Source organism: Mustelus asterias, chromosome 3 (assembly GCF_964213995.1).
Source record: "Mustelus asterias chromosome 3, sMusAst1.hap1.1, whole genome shotgun sequence".
NCBI classification, from domain to species: domain Eukaryota; kingdom Metazoa; phylum Chordata; class Chondrichthyes; order Carcharhiniformes; family Triakidae; genus Mustelus; species Mustelus asterias.
Window position 1 is genome coordinate 144,321,026 of NC_135803.1, and position 19,804 is coordinate 144,340,829.

Sequence of the window (19,804 nt, forward strand, 5' to 3'; positions counted from 1 at the left end):
AACCCTTTGTGTGAAGAAGTTCCTCCTCAACTCAGTCCTAAATCTGCTTCCCCTTATTTTGAGGCCAGGCCCCTTAGTTCTAGTTTCACCTGCCAGTGGAAACAACTTCCCTGCTTCTATCTTATCTATTCCCTTCATATCTTATATGTTTCTATAAGATCTCCCCTCATTCTTCTGAATTCCAATAAGTATGGCCCCAGTCTACTCAGTCTCTCCTCATAAGCCAACCCTCTCAACTCCGGAATCAACCTAGTGACTCTCCTCTGCACCCCCTCCAGTGCCAGTATATCCTTTCTCAAGTAAGGAGGCCAAAACTGTACACAGTACTCCAGGTATGGCCTCACCAGCACCTTATACAGCTGCAATGTAACCTTGCTGTTTTTAAACTCCATCCCGCTAGCAATGAAGGGCAACATTCCATTTGCCTTCTTAAATACCTGCTGCACATGCAAACCAACTTTTTGAGATTCCTGCTCAAGGACACCCAGGTCCCTCTGCACAGCAGCATGCTGCAATTTTTTTACCATTTAAATAATAGTCCATTTTGCTGTTATTCCTACCAAAATGGATGACCTCACATTTACCAACATTGTACTCCATCTGCCAGACCTTTGCCCACATCCTCTGCATACTTTGCTCTGCACGCATCTTAGTGTCATCTGCAAATTTTGATGCACTACACTTGGTCCCCAACTCCAAATCATCTATGTAAATCGTAAACAATTGCGGTCCCACCACTGTTCCATGAGGCACACCACTAATCACTGATCGCCAATCAGAAAAACATCCATTTACCCTCACTTTTTGCTTTCTGTTCGTTAACCAATCCTCTATCCATGCTAATACATTACCCGTAATACCGTGCACTTTTATCTTATGTAGCACCTTGTCAAATGCCTTCTGGAAATGCCCCATTGTCCACTGCACATGTGATGTTCTCAAAGAATTCCACCAAATTAGTCAAACATGACCTGCCCTTTATGAACCCATGCTGCCTCTTCCCAATGGGACAATTTATATCCAGATGTCTCGCTATTTCTTCCTTGATGATAGATTCAAGCATTTTTCCGACGGCAGTAGTTAAACTAACCGGCCTATAGTTACCCGCCTTTTGTCTACCTCCTTTTTTAAACAGTGGCGTCACATTTGCTGTTTTCCAATCTGCGGGAACGACCCCAGAGTCCAGCGAATTTTGGCAAATTACCACTAGCACATTTGCTATTTCCCCGCCATCCCTTTTAGTATCCTGGGATTCATTCCATCAGGGCCAGGAGACTTGTCTACCTTTAGCCCCATTAGCTTGCCCAACATTATCTCTATCGTGATAATGATAGTTTCCAGGTCCTCACCTGCCATAGCCTTCCTGTCATCAATTTTTGACCTGTTATTTGTGTCTTCCACTGTGAAGACCGACTCAAAATACCTGTTCAATGCCTCAGCCATTTTCTCATTTCCAGTTATTACATCCCCCTTCTCGTCCTCCAAAGGACCCATGTTTACTTTCGCCATTCTTTTTCACTTTATACACAGGGTAAATACGTGGGGTTACGGGGATTGGGCCTGGGTGGGATTGTTGTCAGTGCAGACTCGATGGGCCAAATGGCCTCCTTCTGCACTGTAGGGATTCTATGATTCAATGAATATAGGAATAATGGTCCATTCAAGTCTGTTCAGCCATTCAGATAGACCATGGCTGATCTATCCTTTGTTCCATATCCTATGAGAAATTATGTAACAGAAATTGATCAATTCCAGTCTTGAAAATTTCAGTTGACTCAGCATCCACAACCTTTGAGGGAGAAAGTTTCAGATTTCTACTACCCTTTGTGTGAAGGTGTGCTTCCTAATTTCACCCCTAAATTTCCTAGCTCTAATTTTACACCCCCTGGCTCAGGCCTCCCACACCAGAATGAATAGTTTCACAGTATCTACCTTATTGAATCCTCTTATCATATAACACAATTATATTGAGGGGCACGGTGGTTAGCGCTGCTGGGTTCGATTCCCGACTTGGGACAGTGTCTGGGCGGAGTCTGCACATTCTCCCCGTGTTTGCATGGGTTTCCTCCCACTGTCTGAAAGACATGCTGGTTAGGTATATTGGCCGTGCTAAATTCTCCCTCAGTGTACCCGAACAGGCGCCGGAATGCGGCGACTAGGGGATTTTCACAGTAACTTCATTGCAGTGTTAATGTAAGCCTACTTGTGACGATAATAAGTAAACATTTTTAATCTGATACTAAACGGTCATAGGTATAAAAAAACTCAAACTCGGGGCAGAATGCTCCCATCCGGGACTAAGTCACATGGCGGAGTGGGGAACCAAAGGGTTTCCCGCTGGAAGGCCGACGGGAAATCACGCCACATCTTCCGTCCCTGCTGTAATTAATTATGTATCCGGGGGCTTCTGTGGTGGGGCAGACTTGACGTTCTGCCGTCATGCCCAGGTGCCCTATCGAAAAGCTGCCACGAGTTCCATGAGAGGGAAACCGTACCTTATGGCAATTTGTTCACCTCCCTCTTTGATTGGCAAACCTTTCAAAAATCAGGGGGAAAAAAAAAGCTTGTTCCCATCTTGCAAAGGTTCCACTGGCTTCAATGAATAATGCCTGCCTGATGCTGATTTGATTTGATTGTGATGTTTTTCAATTACACATATAATTCCCCTTCAATAGCTAATGAGCTGAGCCTCCCAACCTGCAGCAGAGAGTATAAAGATGCAGTTCTCCCAAGCTGTTGTGTTTCATTAGCCTGACCCTGTGGGTGCTCAGTGTTGATTGAGGAAGGAAAAAGACGTGATGGTGCAACACTTAAAAGCCCACGACTGACGTCAAATAGTCTGTACGAAGGGCTCAGATATTGTTAGAGCATTTCCCAGAGGTTAAGAAGTAGTGCGTGTTCTGCTCTCCTATTAATATTTTATTGGCTTCAGAATAAATATATAAAGGAGCAGGCAGCAAGAGAGTGAAAAATCAAAGGTAGAGTTGAGACTGCACAACAATTTCAGGATCTGGCAGATGCTCTTGCAATCTATATGGATCAGCTGCAGAGATCAGACGGACCAGATCAAATTGACTTCAAGAGAAAGTTATTTCCTCCTGCCACTTACAAAGTAACTCACACTTGTGCTCAATAATGTCAAAGGGAATTGTTGTGGAATCAGAAGAGCACAGGGCATATTAATCCCCAAAGCACATTTATGTTGTAAATGGTACATGTTTCTCTTCCACCATCAGCAAGACTGCTGGATGCAAAAAGGCCTAACCGACCTAGCTGAGAAGAAGCTCCCTGTTTCCATGGTCTTCGTGAACTGCCACTGGGTTCAATGGCTTTGCCGAGCTGGCTAAAGTAGCAGTCTGGCCCTGATGACCGTATTGGAACCCAATCTGCATGTTTGCAGTTTCTAACAGGTGTTCTGCTCACCTGCTCGGAATTGCAGGTTAAGGAGTGTAAGATTTTTGCAGATTTTCCCTGGGTGCGCGGTTAAATTCACCCCTCTGCACGGTGGCACAGTGGTTAGCACGGCTGCCTCACAGCTCCAGAGACCGCGTTTGATTCCCGGTTTGGGAGTCTGTATGGAGTTTGCACGTTCTCTCTCTCTGCGTGACTTCCCTCCAGGTGCTCCAGTTTCCTCCCACAGTCCAAAGATGTGCGTGTTAGGTGTATTGGCCATGCTAAATTGCCCCTCAGTGTCCCAGGATGCGTAGGTTAGAGAGATTAGTGGGGTAAATATGTGGGATTTGGGGTTAGGGCCTAGGTGGGATTGTTGTCGGTGCAGACTCGATGGGCCGAATGGCCTCCTTCTGCACTGTAGGGATTCTATGATTCTATGGGATTCTACTATTCTAATGACTCTGCTACTATAGTTACACGTCCTAATAACCCTTTGTGTGGGAATGAAACATTTCCAACTTCCCCCTTCATTCTTCATGTGATAATCCTGAATCAGTGGGCCGGAATTCTCCGATCTCGCTCACCCCGCCACCGCTGCCAGCGAGAATGGAAACGTTGGCACTCAGCCAAAACTCCATTCACCGCAGCGGGACTGGAGAATCCAGCCGTGGGCGAGGTCAGAGAATCCCAGCCAGTGTTAATTGTAACTGATTTGCCAACCAATAAAAGACTTTTTTTTTTCACCATTAAGCCTCTTAAATCCTTTCAAAATTAAAAAAATAATTTTCTATTAGATTTGCACTTTAGTCATCTCTTTCCAGCGGAAAAATGAAAGCATTTTAGATAGTTTCTTAATGGCTAGAGTCTCTATAATAATCCCACAAAAATGAATCAGTTAGAAATTTACTGATTAACATGACATTAGCTTGATATGTCGCAAAAATATCATGCCTAGCTGAACAATTTTTGTTTTAAATTCTGTGGCTAGCTTTTACAGAAGAGAGAATAATTTATAATTCCTCTCAAAGATGCAACCTTTCCCTGAATCGTTGATTCCAGTCCATTAGATACCATTTTCCATTGCATAATAATCCAATTAGCACTTCTTCTTGTTTACTTCACACAGTAGTCCTGTCCTTCACTTGGATTTGAAGAAAATTAATTTTACCGTACAACATGTCGTTGAGAGGTTTATTTCCAGTTTAACACTTCAACCCAGAAGGGAGTATTTGATAGGCTTTCAGAACCTACAGCTCTGTACATTAATAAAAACAGAAAACGCCTGATAAACTCAGCGGGTCTGGCCGTATCCACGCAGGGAGAAACAAAGTCAGTGCTGAAGAGGGATAGCAATGTAATGGATTTTATAGTTGGAGAGGGGTGGAGGAGGTAGGACAGAACAGAAGGTCAAGGATAGGCCGGAGCTACAGGAGCGGTTGGCCGGAATTTTACCAGCACGCCCGCCCAGATTCCGAGGCTCGAATCATTCTCCGTTGGCCTCGGGCGGGATTGTACGAACCTCAGGCGGACGTGCCAGTAAAATTCCGCCCATTGACAAAGATGTCATGGGCATAGGGCAAAGGGAGAGTTAGTTAATGATGACATTAAGGGCTAAAGAAGGTGCTGATGGTGGCACAAGGTAAGACAGATCGGTACATTATTTGGGTTTGTCTTTGCAGGATATATTTTGCATGGAATTATCATCACATCCTGGGACGGAACACTAATTCAAATGCAGTGGGCGGCTGGCACCACTAAAAGATGATGCAACTCGAACTGCTGGAAAGCCGAATGACAACAATCACGACAAACCAGAAACATTACACTGTATTAAATGCTCACTCCAAAAACCATAGGAATTAGGAGCAGAAGTAAGCAAGTTCAGCCCTTCGAGCCCGCTCCGCCATTCAATCAGATCATGACAATCTCCGCACATCTTTCTCACACCCTTTTATACTGACACTGACTTTCATCTCTTGCTTTCTCTGACTTTGGAATCATCATGAAATTATATCGCGGAAGGCCATTATGTCCATGCTCTCTTTAAGAGTTGCTCATTTAGTTGTATTGCCTCACTCTTTCCACACGCCCCTTTTGTTATTATAAAATCTTCACCCACTTTCCAGAGTTTTACAGATTCTTTTTGTTAATGTATTCCATATCCTAGAGGGTGCCCCTGCTCCAACTGCAGTGGCCAGCAGCCACCCAACAAAGCAGCTTTTCTTGCACGTGGCAAAAGATGCAACAAATTCGGGAAATGGAACCACTTTGCTAAATGCTGCAGATCCAACTCACAGCAGCCTTCCTCTGCCATCAACAACATGGCAGTGGTTCAATCCTCCAGGTGCAGGAACATCAGTAAGGTGAATGAATTAAAGTTCAACCAAAACAGTCAAGTTACAGAGACCCCCGATAACATTTCATTGCAACAATGTTGACAACGCCGCAGGAAAGAGTGAGATCTTCACCACTCTGAACATAATTAACAGTAACATCAGACTTAAAGTCAAGATTGAAGTATAGGCCGGAATTTCACCGGCACGCCCACCCCGATTCCAGGGGCGGGCGAGGCTCAGAGAACGGCATTCTCCATTGGCCTCAGGTCATCGAGGTTACACCATGGAAACAGGCCCTTCGGCCCAACTTGTCCATGCTGCCCCTTTTTTAAACCACTAAGCTAGTCTCAATTACCCGCGTTTGGCCCATATCCCTCTATACCCATCTTACTCATGTAACTGTCTAAACGCTTTTTAAAAGACAAAATTTTACCCGCCTTTACTACTACCTCTGGCAGCTTGTTGCAGACATTCAGCACCCACTGTGTGAAAAAATTGCCCCTCTGGACCCTCTTGTATCTCTCCCCTCTCACCTTAAACCTGTGCCCTCTAGTTTTAGACTCCCCTACTTTTGGGAAAAGATATTGACTATTTAGCTGATCTATGCCCCTCATTATTTTATAGACCTCTATAACAAAGTCCCAATCTATCCAGCCTCTCCTTATAACGCAAACCATCAAGTCCTGGTAGCATCCTAGTAAATCTTTTCTGCACTCTTTCTAGTTTAATAATATCCTTTCTATAATAGAGTGACCAGAACTGTACACAGTATTCCAAGTGTGGCCGTACCAATATCTTGTACAACTTCAACAAGATGTTCCAACTCCTGTATTCAATGTTCTGACCAATAAAGCCAAGCATGCTGAATGCCTTCTTCACCATCCTGTCCACCTGTGACTTCTCTTTCAAAGAGCTATGAACCTGTATCCCTAGATCTCTTTGTTGTGTAACTCTCCCCAACGCCCTACCATTAACTGAGTTAAGTTCTGCCCTGGTCCGATTGACCAAAATGCATCACCTCGCATTTATCTAAATTAAACTCCATCTGCCATTCGTCAGCCCATTGGCCCAATTGATCAAGATCCCGTTGCAATCCTAGATAACCTTCTTCACTGTCCACTATGCCACTAATCTTGGTGTCATCTGCAAACTTACTAACCATGCCTCCTAAATTCTCATCCAAATCATTAATATAAATGACAAATAACAGTGGACCCAACACCAATCCCTGAGGCACACCGCTGGTCACAGGCCTCCACAACAACCCTCTACAACCACCCTCTGTCCTCTTGTTATCAAGCCAATTTTGTATCCATTTAGCTACCTCATCCTGGATCCCGTGAGATTTAATCTTATGCAACAACCTACCATGTGATACCTTGTCAAAGACCTTGCTAAAGCCCATGTAGACAACATCAACTGCACTGCCCTCATCTACCTTCTTGGTTACCCCTGCAAAGAACTCAATCAAATTTGTGAGACATGATTTTCCACTCACAAAGCTATTCTGACTGTCCATAATCAGTCCTTGCATCTCTAAATGGGATGGCATCTCTAAGTGGGATCATGCAAACCTTGGGCAGACATGCAGGTAAAATTCCGTCCATAATGTACTATCTAGCCAAAGGTTACGGGAAGTAGACCCAAATGCAGCACCAGATCCCAGCACTCAGACACACCTGGTAGCTCTATTCTCTCTCCACGGTTGCTGCTGAGATTTTCCGGCATTTTCTGTTCTTGTTTCAGATTCCAGCATCCGCAGTATTTTTTTATAACAAACTACCCTTGTTGGATGTTCGTGATGTTGGTGATTTAAGGAACCCATAACATTCTAAATGGAGGACAAGAGTTTAAATCCCGTCATGCAGTTGGGAAATTTAAATTCAATTAGTTAAACTGGGTTAAAATACTGGAACCATTGATCCTAAAAGTACCAGATAATTGTAAAAACCCACCTGTTTGATAAATGCCCTTTAGGGGAGGAAATCTTTGCTTAATAGTGCGCAAGAGTGTTCTTGGTGCATGTGTCTTCTTTTTATTCATAGTCAGGCACTATTAGGCCAATATTGTGCAACATGGTTGACTCTCCCTGTGGGAGAGGGTAGGACGACTGAGCTGCTCGATCGTGTTGGGATGACTGTCAAAAAAGTAGATCTCAATTCACTGACACCTGGGAATCCCTGTTGCAGAGATTGCTAATTGAGTGCTTTGGACCTAGTTGCTCCAGAATGAAGGGTGTACTCTGGAAGATTTAAGAATCTTTTAAGGCAAAGCTAGATAATTACACAAAGGCGAAAGCAATACAAGGTTATGTCGATGGATGAAGTAAGGTGGAAGGAGATTCATGTGGCACATAAACAACCTCACAGACCTGTTGGTTTGAATGGCCTATTTCTATGCTTTAAATACCAGGTAAATAACTTGTTAATAAGAGATCTTGTGGTTACAGGACATTGCGACCATGCAGCTCTGCGCTAACAAGCTGGACAAAAAAGATTTCTTTGGGAAATCAGATCCATTTTTGGTCTTTTACCGGAGCAATGAAGATGGAACGTAAGTAATTACATATAATGAATTAATTATTTATTCTACACTTTTAAGTCTCACTGACTGAACAAAACAGGCTAATAATCAATAAAAATGGATAGTCGAAGGGGTTTATCCAGATATAATTATGAGTGAATTTGGAGGCCGAGTCTTAACAAAACAATTCCCCCTATTCTGCTATTCCCTCATGCTTTTCCTCAGATATCAACTTCTTTCTGGCTCTGCTCCGTGTATGCTTTTCACCCGCTAGTGATTTTCCCAAGTGACCTTTCTGAATATATAAGAATAGACATCTATTGAACTGTTGGGCTTATCAATGCCAAGCATATTGCTGCCTTCATCTGATACCTTCTCAGGAACACCTCCAGCAAGGTCCCTGGATAACGATCAAGAGGATGAAACTTGGCTGATTACACCACTGTAGTGCCTGTACTGCCTTCCTGACTGAGATAAGCTAACTCAAAACAGATCATGGTCGACCCTGGGACCTTTCTGATATGTATGACTCAGCTACTCAATGGATAAACTCAGTGAGCCATCTCTCTGGGGTATGTATTGGGTGCGCTATTTAACAATATGGCCAGATATCCCACAAGCTCTCCAGAGAAGATGGAAGTGCGACATGGTGATTTCTGTTGGCACTGGTGCTGTGCAATGGACCCCGTCCAATTAATCCCACTCCGTACTCTTTCCCCGTAGCCCTGAAAAAGACCTTCAGATAATTACCCAATTACCTCCTGAATGGTGCTCCTAAATTGACTTCCATTACCCTTTCAGGCAGCGTATTTCAAATCAGATTAACTGCTATGTAAAAATAAAATGCTACCTGGACAATAATCGGATCAATAAAATGAACATCAGGCAGGTTCTATAAAGAACATGAAATCCTTTGCACCAAATTAATGCCTTGGCAGTACATGTGAAAAACTACTCTCCTTTGTTTTCTATCTTTCCTGTTTTTGGCAGTAGGAAAGATGAGGATTTTTAAAAAAATATTCATTCGTGGGACATGGTCGTCGCTGGCTGGCCAGCATCTATTGCCCATCTCTCGTTGCCCAAGGGCAGTTGAGAGTCAATCACATTGCTGTGGCTCTGGAGTCACACGTAGGCCAGACCAGATAAAGATGGCAGGTTTCCTTCCCAAAAGGACATTAGTGGATCAGATGGGTTTTTCTGACAATGGTTTCATGGTGATCAGTAGATTCTTAATTCCAGATATTTTTATTGGATTCAAATTCCACCAGCTGCCATGGCGGGATTCAAACCCGGGTCACCAGAATGTTAACTGAGTTTCTGGATTAATATCTAACAATAATACCACTAGGCCATAGCCTCTTTGTGTGTTCAAAGTACAGGAGATAATCACCAACCAACAAGTTTCCAACAGTTGGTCTCAAACACTTATATATTTGTTTTCTTTTCTTCCTCATTGGCTTTCTTCTCAGTACTAAAGGTATGAATTGGGGAATGCTGTCAGTGTGCACCGTACGATCCCCGTTATAAATTTTACCCATGTTTTCCTTATATTTATAGGATGTAACATAAATGTGATGCTGTAGTTTAGTCGCCAGTTTGTACCATCGTCCTGATGAAATGTTTCTATAACCTAAGAAGCTGCGATTCACATGAAAAGATAGGCACTGAATTTCACTGTGTTTGTGTCTTTTTCTCTTCCTTTCTACATTTTTTTCACTCAGGTTTACTGTACTCCTTGTATCTCATGTTCAGTTTTAATATCACCATTTCCAAAAATCTCTATTCGCCAATGTTCTATCATTCTAACTCCCTCTTTCTCTTGGGTATGTCTTCACTGTGTCTGTACCTAAATCCTGTCAGCTTTACCATTATTCATGTAAATTGAGTTTGTGTCTTTATATGCTCTGTTTGTGAACAGAATTCCCACTCACCTGAAGAAGGGGCTTGGAGCTCCGAAAGCTTGTGTGGCTTTTGCTACCAAATAAACCCGTTGGACTTTAACTTGGTGTTGTTAAACTTCTTACTAGCTTTACTATCACAGAGTTGAAATCCTCTATTTCTCTCTCTCTCGGATATGCTTTCACTGTGGTTTTTCTCTCAGGTTTGCTATTATTCTCTCTCTCTCTCTCTCTCAAGTCCTATTACTGAGGGGAAAGTTGATGTGCTGCCTTTATGGAACAACATCATAAATGGATTACAAGTTCATATTTGTTCAGGGGATGTGGTAATTTATTGCCCATCCCTAGTTGCCATTGAACTGAGTAGTTTGCTCGGCCATTTAAACCACATTGCTGTGGACCTGGAGTCACCTGTAGGCCAGAACAGATAAGGGTGGCAGATTTCCTTCCCTAAAAGACATTAATGAACTAGATGGGTTTTTAATGACAAAAAGCAATGATCTCACGGTCATCGTTAGATTTTAATTCCAGGTTTTTATTGAATTCAAATGTTACCCTCTGCCGTGATGGGTCTCTCAGAGCATTACCTTTGGTCTCTGGATTACTAACATAAAAGCAAAATACTGCGGATGCTGGAATCTGAAACAAAAACAGAAAATGCTGGAAAATCTCAACGGGTCTGACAGCGTCTGTGGAGAGAGAATAGAGCCAACATTTCGAGTCTAGATGATGAAGGATCAGACTTCTGTTTTTGTCTCTGGATTACTATTTCAGTGACAATGCCACTACGCCACCACAGCCCCTCGTTTTTCAATGCTACAAATTGGAATCAGCACCAGAGATGCACAATTTTGGTGTGCGCCACACCACACATCAGTTTGGTAAGGTGCAAACAAGAGGGACCATTTACCCATACCAGAAGGAGACATTAGGCAATTAACATATGGAAAATATCAGGCCTCACATGTCTGCTTTGCCTCCTCTAGCCATTTTGGCTTATGACTGAGGCAGCTGACACATGCTGAATGCTTCAGGTAAACAAGCATTAAGCAGCACCAAATGAAAAAATTGTTAGTGCTCAACTCTGTCGTCACCCCCGTTTCCGATCTCCAGGCGACCCCCAATCTCATCCCAGCCAATCACTGACCTCCTAGCACCAAAACTCCTGCCTCCACCCCGGCGCCGATCACACTCTGAAGTTCAGTCGATGATACTGCATGGTCTTTCCCGATCTGCTAGCTAGCCCACCTCAATCGCATTCCAAGACCTATTCCTTCTCCAGATCCCAATGATCATACCAATCTCTTACCTGAACATTCTATCTGATGAAGCCCAAATATCCCAAGCTCCTTGAACTCCCCCATTTGAGTGCAGGCAATTGGCATTCAAACACAACAATGCAAGAAATAAGAGCAGGAGTAAACCATATGGCTCATCGAGCCTGCTCCACTATTCATTATGATATTGGCTAATCTTGGGCTCCAACTCCATTTTCCTGCCCACTCCCCACAGTTCTTAATTTCCTGGGAGACTAACAATATGTTCATCCGAAACTTGGAGGTATTTTTCTTGGAGCATCCACAACTCTCTGGATACAGAATTCCAAACAATCACAACCATTTGAATGAAGAAATTTCTCCCCATCTCAGTCATAAATGATCAGCACCTCTTCATGAGATTGTGTCCAAGACTGGCTGCTGCCAAATCAAATAGGGTTACATAGAATATACAACATAGAAACAGGCCACTCAGCCAACTAGTCTATGCCAGTGTTTATTCTCTGCTCAAGTTCCATCCCCTCATTCTTCATCGAAATACAACACCAAAACTCTTCTTTTCCCTTCTCCCTCATATGGTTATCTATATATATATATATATATCTGAAAAAATCCTCATTCAAAATAGTCCATTCATACATGTAAGTCCCTTCAAGTACTTAATCCCTTATTCAGACAAACATTTGTATTCATAACACCACATCACAGATAGCTAATTCTTTAACAACCTCTTTGAGCTGTCAATCAAACTGAACTTTCCATCCCCCACTGTGAGAATGAAAGCTTGTGGAAGCAGGCATACAGTAATAATGCTATAATGATAGCACTTAGGTTTATGTCAACAAACATCTATTGAAACTACAAGTACAGATTTTTTTCAACTCCCTGGCAGTTTTTCCCCCAAACTTTAAAGGGCTGGCCATTTAGGACGGAGGTGAGGAGACATTTCTTCACCCAAAGAGTGGTGAGCCTGTGGAATTCATTACCACAGGAAGTAGTTGATGCCAAAACATTGAATGTATTCAAGAAGCGGCTGGATATAGCACTTGGGAAGAATGGGTTCAAAGGTTATGGGGAAAAAGCAGGATTAGGCTATTGAGTTGGATGATCAGCCATGGTCATAATGAATGGCAGAGCAGGCTAGAAGGGCCAAATGGCCTCCTCATGCTCCTATCTTCTATGTTTCTATGTTTAACCTTTGCCTGATATCCTCACACATTCCTGGTAGCATCCTTATGAATCTTCTCTGCAGCTTCTCAAGTTCCTCTGCATCTACTTTGTAATACGGTGACCAGAAATACACACAGCAGTGGTAAATTCCACTTTATTCAAGTATGTCCAAGCCACAAGTGACTTCATCGTCTTCTGTGGGCTTCTCATGACTAGAGAGTCTGATGCAAGATTGGCAAAGACACCCATTAAACACACAGCATTCTCACTGTGATCTAGCCAAGGTTCAAAACAGGTTTAGCAAAACTTTGCGAATTTTTAATCCTGCCCCCCCAAGAAATTTAGCTTGTCTTTTGATTTGCTTTATTACGGCGCAACTTCTAATGTCTGCTGAATTTGCATTTATTCCTTTTTACCACTTGGACTTGCTCATTCCAAGTAGTAGGTGACCTCCCTATTCCTCTTACTACCCCACATGTATCTGTGCTGAACTTCAATTGCCAATTATTTGCCTATTCTTTAGTTTATTAATGTCCTCCAGTAATTTGTTGCATTTTTCCTCAGTTTTGATTACCACCCCCCCTCCCCGGCAACAATTTGGGGTCATCTGCAAATTCAGGAATTGTACTTTTGATTCCAAAGTTCAAATCGTTAACGTAAATTGTGAACAGCAATGGTCCCAGCATTGATCTCAGAGGACCACCACTTCCCACCTCCTGCCACACTGAATAGCTACTCTTTACACCCCATTCTCTGTTTTCTGTATTGAAGCCAGCTAGCAATCTATTCTTCAACTTGTGCCCTGACTTCACATTCTCTGATCTTATTCATTAGTCTATGAAGAGCACCTTATTGTAGACCTTTTGAAAATCCAGATAAATTACAGTTGCTGTAATATCATTAATTCCTATCTTTGCTATCGCCTCAAAAAAAATCAATAAGGTTGGGTCCAAATAAGGTTTTCCCTTTTGAAATTCATGCTGACTATTCAGCGTTGTATTTCCTATTTCTTGATGTTCTTCCATTATCTCCTTTGGTGGAGATTTTTCCTGCCATTGATGTTAAACTGACTGATTGTCCCACTCCTTAAATATAGGGATTTCTAGACCTTCGTATTTTGAATACTTTTATGATGTTACCTGCAATCTCCCCTCCATTCATATCTTTGTCACTTCTCTCATGTTTACTGTCATGCACGTACACCTTTCTCCTATTCCGTGTCTGTCAGTCTGTCCCTTTCTGTTAGGTTTACTATCACTATATGTCTATCTTTCTCCTGCTTCCTCTCTCTCTCTCAGGTTTACCATCTGCCACAAAACAGAAGTGGTGAAGAATACACTGAACCCAGTCTGGCAACCATTCACCATCCCAGTGCGAGCACTATGTAATGGAGACTATGACAGGTGAGTACATGGAATACTCAATTCTTATTGCTGCACAGTGATTCACTTTATAATACATTGCATGCTCCTCTGCAATACTTTCTTTACTATCCCTCTAGCCCGACCCCATTGTTTCCCTTCACAAACTGCAACTCGTCCAAAACTCCACTGCCTGCTCCTTGCTTTGTTCTACTCACCCGATGCCCTCATCTTCACTAAATCCATTTATCCCTGACAATGCACTGAATCCAAAACCCTTGCACCCTTTTACAAATTGCCCACAGCATCATTCCATCCTATCCTGTACTCTACCTAAAACATATATCCCAACCCAGATGACGCAGGTTTCTGCCAACTGTGGATCTGTCAGTCGCACACTCGCCTCTGAATCAGAAGATTGTAGAGTCAAGTCCCACTCCAGAGACTTAAGCTCAAAAACTTGGGCTGACACTCCAGTGCAGTGCTGAAGGAGTGCTGTATTGTCACAGGTGCCATCTTTTGGATGATGCATTCAACCTCCCGGGTTGATGTAAAAAGATCCTACAGAACCATTTTGAAGAAGAGCAGGTGAGTTCTCCCTGGTGCCCAGCCAATATTTATTTCTCAATCCGCCTCAACAGGGTTATGTGGTCACTACCATATTGCTGTGTGTGGGAGATGGTTGTGTGAAAAGTTGGCTGCCCTGTTTCCCACATTGCAAAAGTGACTACGCTGCAAAAATACCTCATTGGTTGTAAGGCTCTTTGGAACATTTGGAGATTGCGAAAGACAGGACACAAATGCAAGTCTTTCTTATTTCTGTCTGTGGCCTCCTGTTCGTGACCCCCTTCCTCCACCCCACTATCAGTGGCAGAAACACAAGTTATCTGAATTCAACTCTGACCACTCCCTTCTTAAACTGCTCCATTTTGCTACTTCTCGACACACCTTTATAATGTTCCTCTGTTTAGCCATTCTTTCAGTCAGCTCACCTTGCTCTTCCACCACCATCAGTTTATCTTCTAAAGACACACTTTAGGCAGGATGTGAAGGCATTGAAGAGAGAGCGCAGAAAAGATGACTAGGATTGGTTCCAGGGATGAGGAACTTCAGTCATGAAGATGGATTGGAGAAGTTTGACTGCTTTCCTCGGAGAAAGGAAGGCTGAGAGGAGATTTGATAAAGGTATTCAAAATCAGTAGGGATCTGGACAGAGTATGTTCCCACTCATGAAAGGATCGAGAAAGGGCGACAGCACAGATTTAAAGTAATTGGCAATAGAAGCAAAAGCGACATGAGAAAAAATGTTTTCACAGCGTGAGTGATTAAGGTCTAGAATGCAGTGCCGGAGAGTGTGGTGGAATCAGGTTCAATCGAAGCATTCAGAAGGGAATTAGACTGTTATCAGCAAAGGAAGAATGTGCAGGGTTACGAGGAGAAGGTGGGAGAATAGCACTCAGAGAGCTAGTTCAGACATGATGGGCCAAATGGGCTCTTTCTGCATTGTAATGATTTTGTGATACAACACGTTTGGCTGCTTTCATAGAATCACAGGATCCCTGCACTGCAGAAGGAAGCCATTCGGCCCATTGAGTCTGCACTGACAACAATCCCATCAGGCCCTATATCCCGTAACTGCATGTTTTTATCCTGCTAATCCCCCTGACACTAAGGGGCAATTTAGCACGACCAATCAACCTAACCTGCACATCATTTTTTTAAGTTTAGAGTTTATTGGTCTCATAAGTAGGCTTACATTAACATTGCAATGAAGTTACTGTGAAAATCCCTTTTGGACTGTGGGAGAGAACTGGGGCACCTGGAGGAAACCTACGCAGACATGGGGAGAATGTGCAAACTCAACATAGACAGTCACCCGAAGCTGGAATTAAACCCAGGTCCCTGGCGCTGTGAGGCAGCAGTGCTAACCACTGTGTCACAATGCCGACAATATAGAATCATAGAATCCCTGCAGTGCAGAAGGGGGCCATTCGTCCCATTGAGTCTGCATCGACACTCCAACACAACATCTCACACAGGCCCTAACCCTGTAACCCCACATATTTACCCACTAATTTACATATCTTGGGACACTAAGGGACAATTTAGCATGGCCAATCCACCTAACCTGCACATCTTTGGACTGTGGGAGGAAACCAGAGCATCCGGAGGAAACCCATGCAGACACAAGGAGAACGTGCAGACTCCGTACAGACAGTCACCTGTGGCCGAAATTGAATCCGGGTCCTTGGCGCTATGAGGCAACCGTGCTAGCCATTGTGCCACCGTGTACCTCTGGTTAAATATGTTACAAATATTGCATAGATTATGCATATGAAGCCTTGAATATACAAGATTAAGGGGTGATTTAAATTAAATTTTTAAGATGGTTAAGGGATTTGATAGGGTCGATAGGGGAAATTATTTCCTCTGGTAGGGCTGTGCTGAGCAAAGATAGCATTTTCAGGGAACTTGCCCATAACCTTTCCAGCCTTTAGCCTGGAGATTCCTGTCTGCCAAAAGGTACAATGTTCTCTGCAATGCATTTGAGTCCTGTGTGAACAGGGTAAGAAACTGTGATTCCATAAGCAATCAGATTGAAGAATCATTAATGAGTAGTGCAGAGTTTGAACTACGAAGTGTTGGGTAGAATATTGCTTCAGTGTCAAATTACTTACAGAATGCAAAATGAAGAGAAGTAAAAAAATATTGAGCAAGATAAGAGGACCAGAAAGAAACAAAAATTCAGAAATTTGCATTTTTGTTTTTTAAATCTCAAATAATAATCATAAATCTGATGGAATGAGACTCCACAATTGTAAAAGTTAATTTTCAGTGCTAAGGAAGTTGTGTTCCACGAATCAAAGACTTATCGTGCCATTAAAGGGATGGTTACACTTAAATGAACAAGCGCTAACTTCTTCTGGTGAGTTTAGTTCCTATCTCTGAGATCTAGTACAACAACCTCACACGGTTCAATGCATTTGAAGGTAAGTCAGATGGTGAGATACCATCACCATGTCGCACTTGGAAGTGCAGAGCATCTCAAGCCAGTAGCTTCCTGATTTTGATGTTTAATTTCACATGTGCATTTGGCAGAGGTGGCAGTCTGATTTCCATGTAATTAAAGGTGAGAGCTGTTAGCCTAACATTACCTCTGCTGCAAACCCTTGCCCTCTTTGGTTTTGCTTCAGGCAATGTATTATTTAAATACACAAAAGAAAACTAAATACCTTGTTTATAAGACACATATGTGGGAGACAATTGGACCGACTGACATCACCTCTTTTTTGTTCTTTCCTCTTTAGAACAGTGAAGGTGGATGTCTATGACTGGGATCGGGATGGCAGGTAAGATTGAACCTTTAACCCAATCAGATCTGGGGACAGCAGTCAGAGTTACATCCATCTACCTGTTTCTACTTGAAGATTAATTTCCTGGTCATTTTACTGAACTCCCTGTCCTGCCCATGCCCATATGTTAGACCATTTTCCCATCCATGTGAATTGTCTTCAGAACCTTGTCTTCAGAGAGCAGGAAGGTGACTGACACAATGAGGGTTATCAATATCGAACTGGAACCAGACATTGGAAACTGAGCAACTCAAGGGGTGAATCCCTCCCTGGTTTACATTTGGTATCCACACAGGATTGCTCCCATCAATGGCTCAGGATGTCGGCATGATGGTAGCAATGGATAATACAAGTCCCACCACTCCACAAGGATAGAATCAACAAATAAAGGAAGACAATTGTTCCATTAATCTATGCTATTATACCTAGCTCTAGAGAGAATACTGAAAATAGGAAAACTAGCCTTTGGATGTGAACACTGGCTGCAGACTCTTTAATTTTCCATTTTAGGTTTAGGCATAGCTGGAGCATTTGCAGTTGCAGTAATTACCTCACTTAGTGCCTAATGAACTGATTGTTACTAGTTGATAGTTGCCATGGTACCAGTTGACTGTGAAAGGTGATAGGTAAGAACATTGATTTATGGTTTTCGTGGGAAAATGGAGGAAACCGCAGCGTTTGTTTGTCAATACACTGATAAAAATTGCTGAGAATTGCAAGGAATAAAATGAATTTGTTTAATAAGGCACGAGTTTCCTCTTCTGCACCCTTGGCCTGGTGGTAGTAGAGTGACATCAAGCAGTAAGGAATCAGGCAGGGATGTGTTACACCAGATGTCAGGTAGAATCTAAAAATTAAGCTGTCACTGGAAGCTTTGTCCAATCAGCCATTACAGGACTGGCAAAACCTCAGCACCGTGAACCAAAACCTCACACATGGAATTGGGCTTATAAGAGTTTGAACCAAAGAGTAGATTTACCTAGAATGATAACCACAATGACGGACTTCAGTAATATGGAGAGAAGCTTGGATTGTTCTCCTTGGAACAGGGAAGGTTAGATGACACTTCATCAGAGCTGTTTCAGATCATGAGGTTGTGACTAACTGCATTTGGAGAAAGGGGGGCGGGATTTTCCAGCCGCGCTTGCCCCAAAGCCAAAAACTCCCGCCCGAGGTCAATGGATCTTTTGCATGGTCTATGTCCAGCTCAGCGTAATTCCTAGCAGGTGAGGTGGGAAAATTTCGCCCATGGTTTCCATTGGCAGGAAGGTCAATAACCAGAGGACACAGAGTTAAAATGATTTGCAAAAGAACGAGGGGAGGGATGTGTATTTTTTAAATACAGTGGGTTGTTATGATCTGCCTGAAAGATTGGTGGAAGCTTATTTAAGAGCGACTTTTAAAAATAATTTTTTTCTCTGCTTGGAAGCAAAAAAGAATTGCCAGATTATGGGGTTATATTCACTGGAGTTTGGAAGAATGAGTGGGGATCTCTTAGAAAATTATAAAATTCTAACAGGATTAGACTGGGAAGGGAATCCAGAACTCGGGGTCATAGTTTGAGGATAAGGGGTAAATCTTTTAGAACTGAGATGAGGAGAAATTTCTTCACCCAGAGGGTGGTGAATGTGTGGAATTCACTACCACAGAATGTAGTTGAGGCCAAAACGTTGTCTGATTTCAAGAAGAAATTAGATATAGTTCTTGGGGCTAAAGGAATTAGGGGATATGGGGGGGATCAGGATATTGAATTTGATGATCAGCCATGATCAAAGTGAATGATGGAGCAGGCTCGAAGGCCTGTTTCTATGCAAAAGAGAGAGTGGGATCAATTAGATAGCTCTTTCGAAGAACTGACACAGGTTCCTCTATGTACTGTAGGTAATGATTTTTTGGGCCTCACCTTTTTGAATGGAACTACGGTGTGCAAAGAGTGCACATTGGAAATTTGGTTCAGGAGGCTGGTACTCCTTACAAAACTGTCTGATTACTCGAATAATTACTCTGCACTGGCCCACTGATTTGTGAAATGTATCCTAAACAGCAAAGGGAAAGATGGCACTGACAGGCAGGCTTACAAAATGGTGACAGAATTTGAGGTGCTACCTTTTATGATTTTCAATTGTACCAGTAAACTTCACACTTTTCCCAATTCCTGGTAAGAATATGTAAATGTAACAATATAGAATGTGAATTTTTGTTTTTGCCCGCGAGCTTTCTCAGTTTTGATATCCGTTCTATTATGGTTGTGTTTGTTGAGTGAATCATTGGGGAGGATCTGTGCTGTGTTACAGTGATAGAAATTCAAAGGAATCATTGAGCCCCTAGCCTGTTTCCTGTATCCCAAGTTCCCTGTTGTGTTAAACTATGTGAAATGTGTTTGAAAGCTATCCAAAAATGAAACAAATAACCACATGTAATAAGTGGGTCATGTAATAATGTATTCATTCGCTCCTCTGGTTTCTCGCTGTTCAAAGATTAATGTGCTTTAAT

At 42.6% G+C, this 19,804-nt stretch overlaps 1 protein-coding gene across 1 annotated transcript in view; it reads left to right on the forward strand.

The window, feature by feature from the left end:
- LOC144491680 (copine-9-like) overlaps window positions 1-19,804 on the forward strand; it is a 380,635-nt gene that overhangs the window by 283,680 nt on the left and 77,151 nt on the right. The window contains exons 8-10 of the mRNA XM_078209852.1: window positions 8,179-8,282; window positions 13,896-14,000; window positions 17,267-17,308. Coding sequence (XP_078065978.1) covers window positions 8,179-8,282; window positions 13,896-14,000; window positions 17,267-17,308 — 251 coding nt within the window. The remainder of the gene's footprint in view (window positions 1-8,178; window positions 8,283-13,895; window positions 14,001-17,266; window positions 17,309-19,804) is intronic.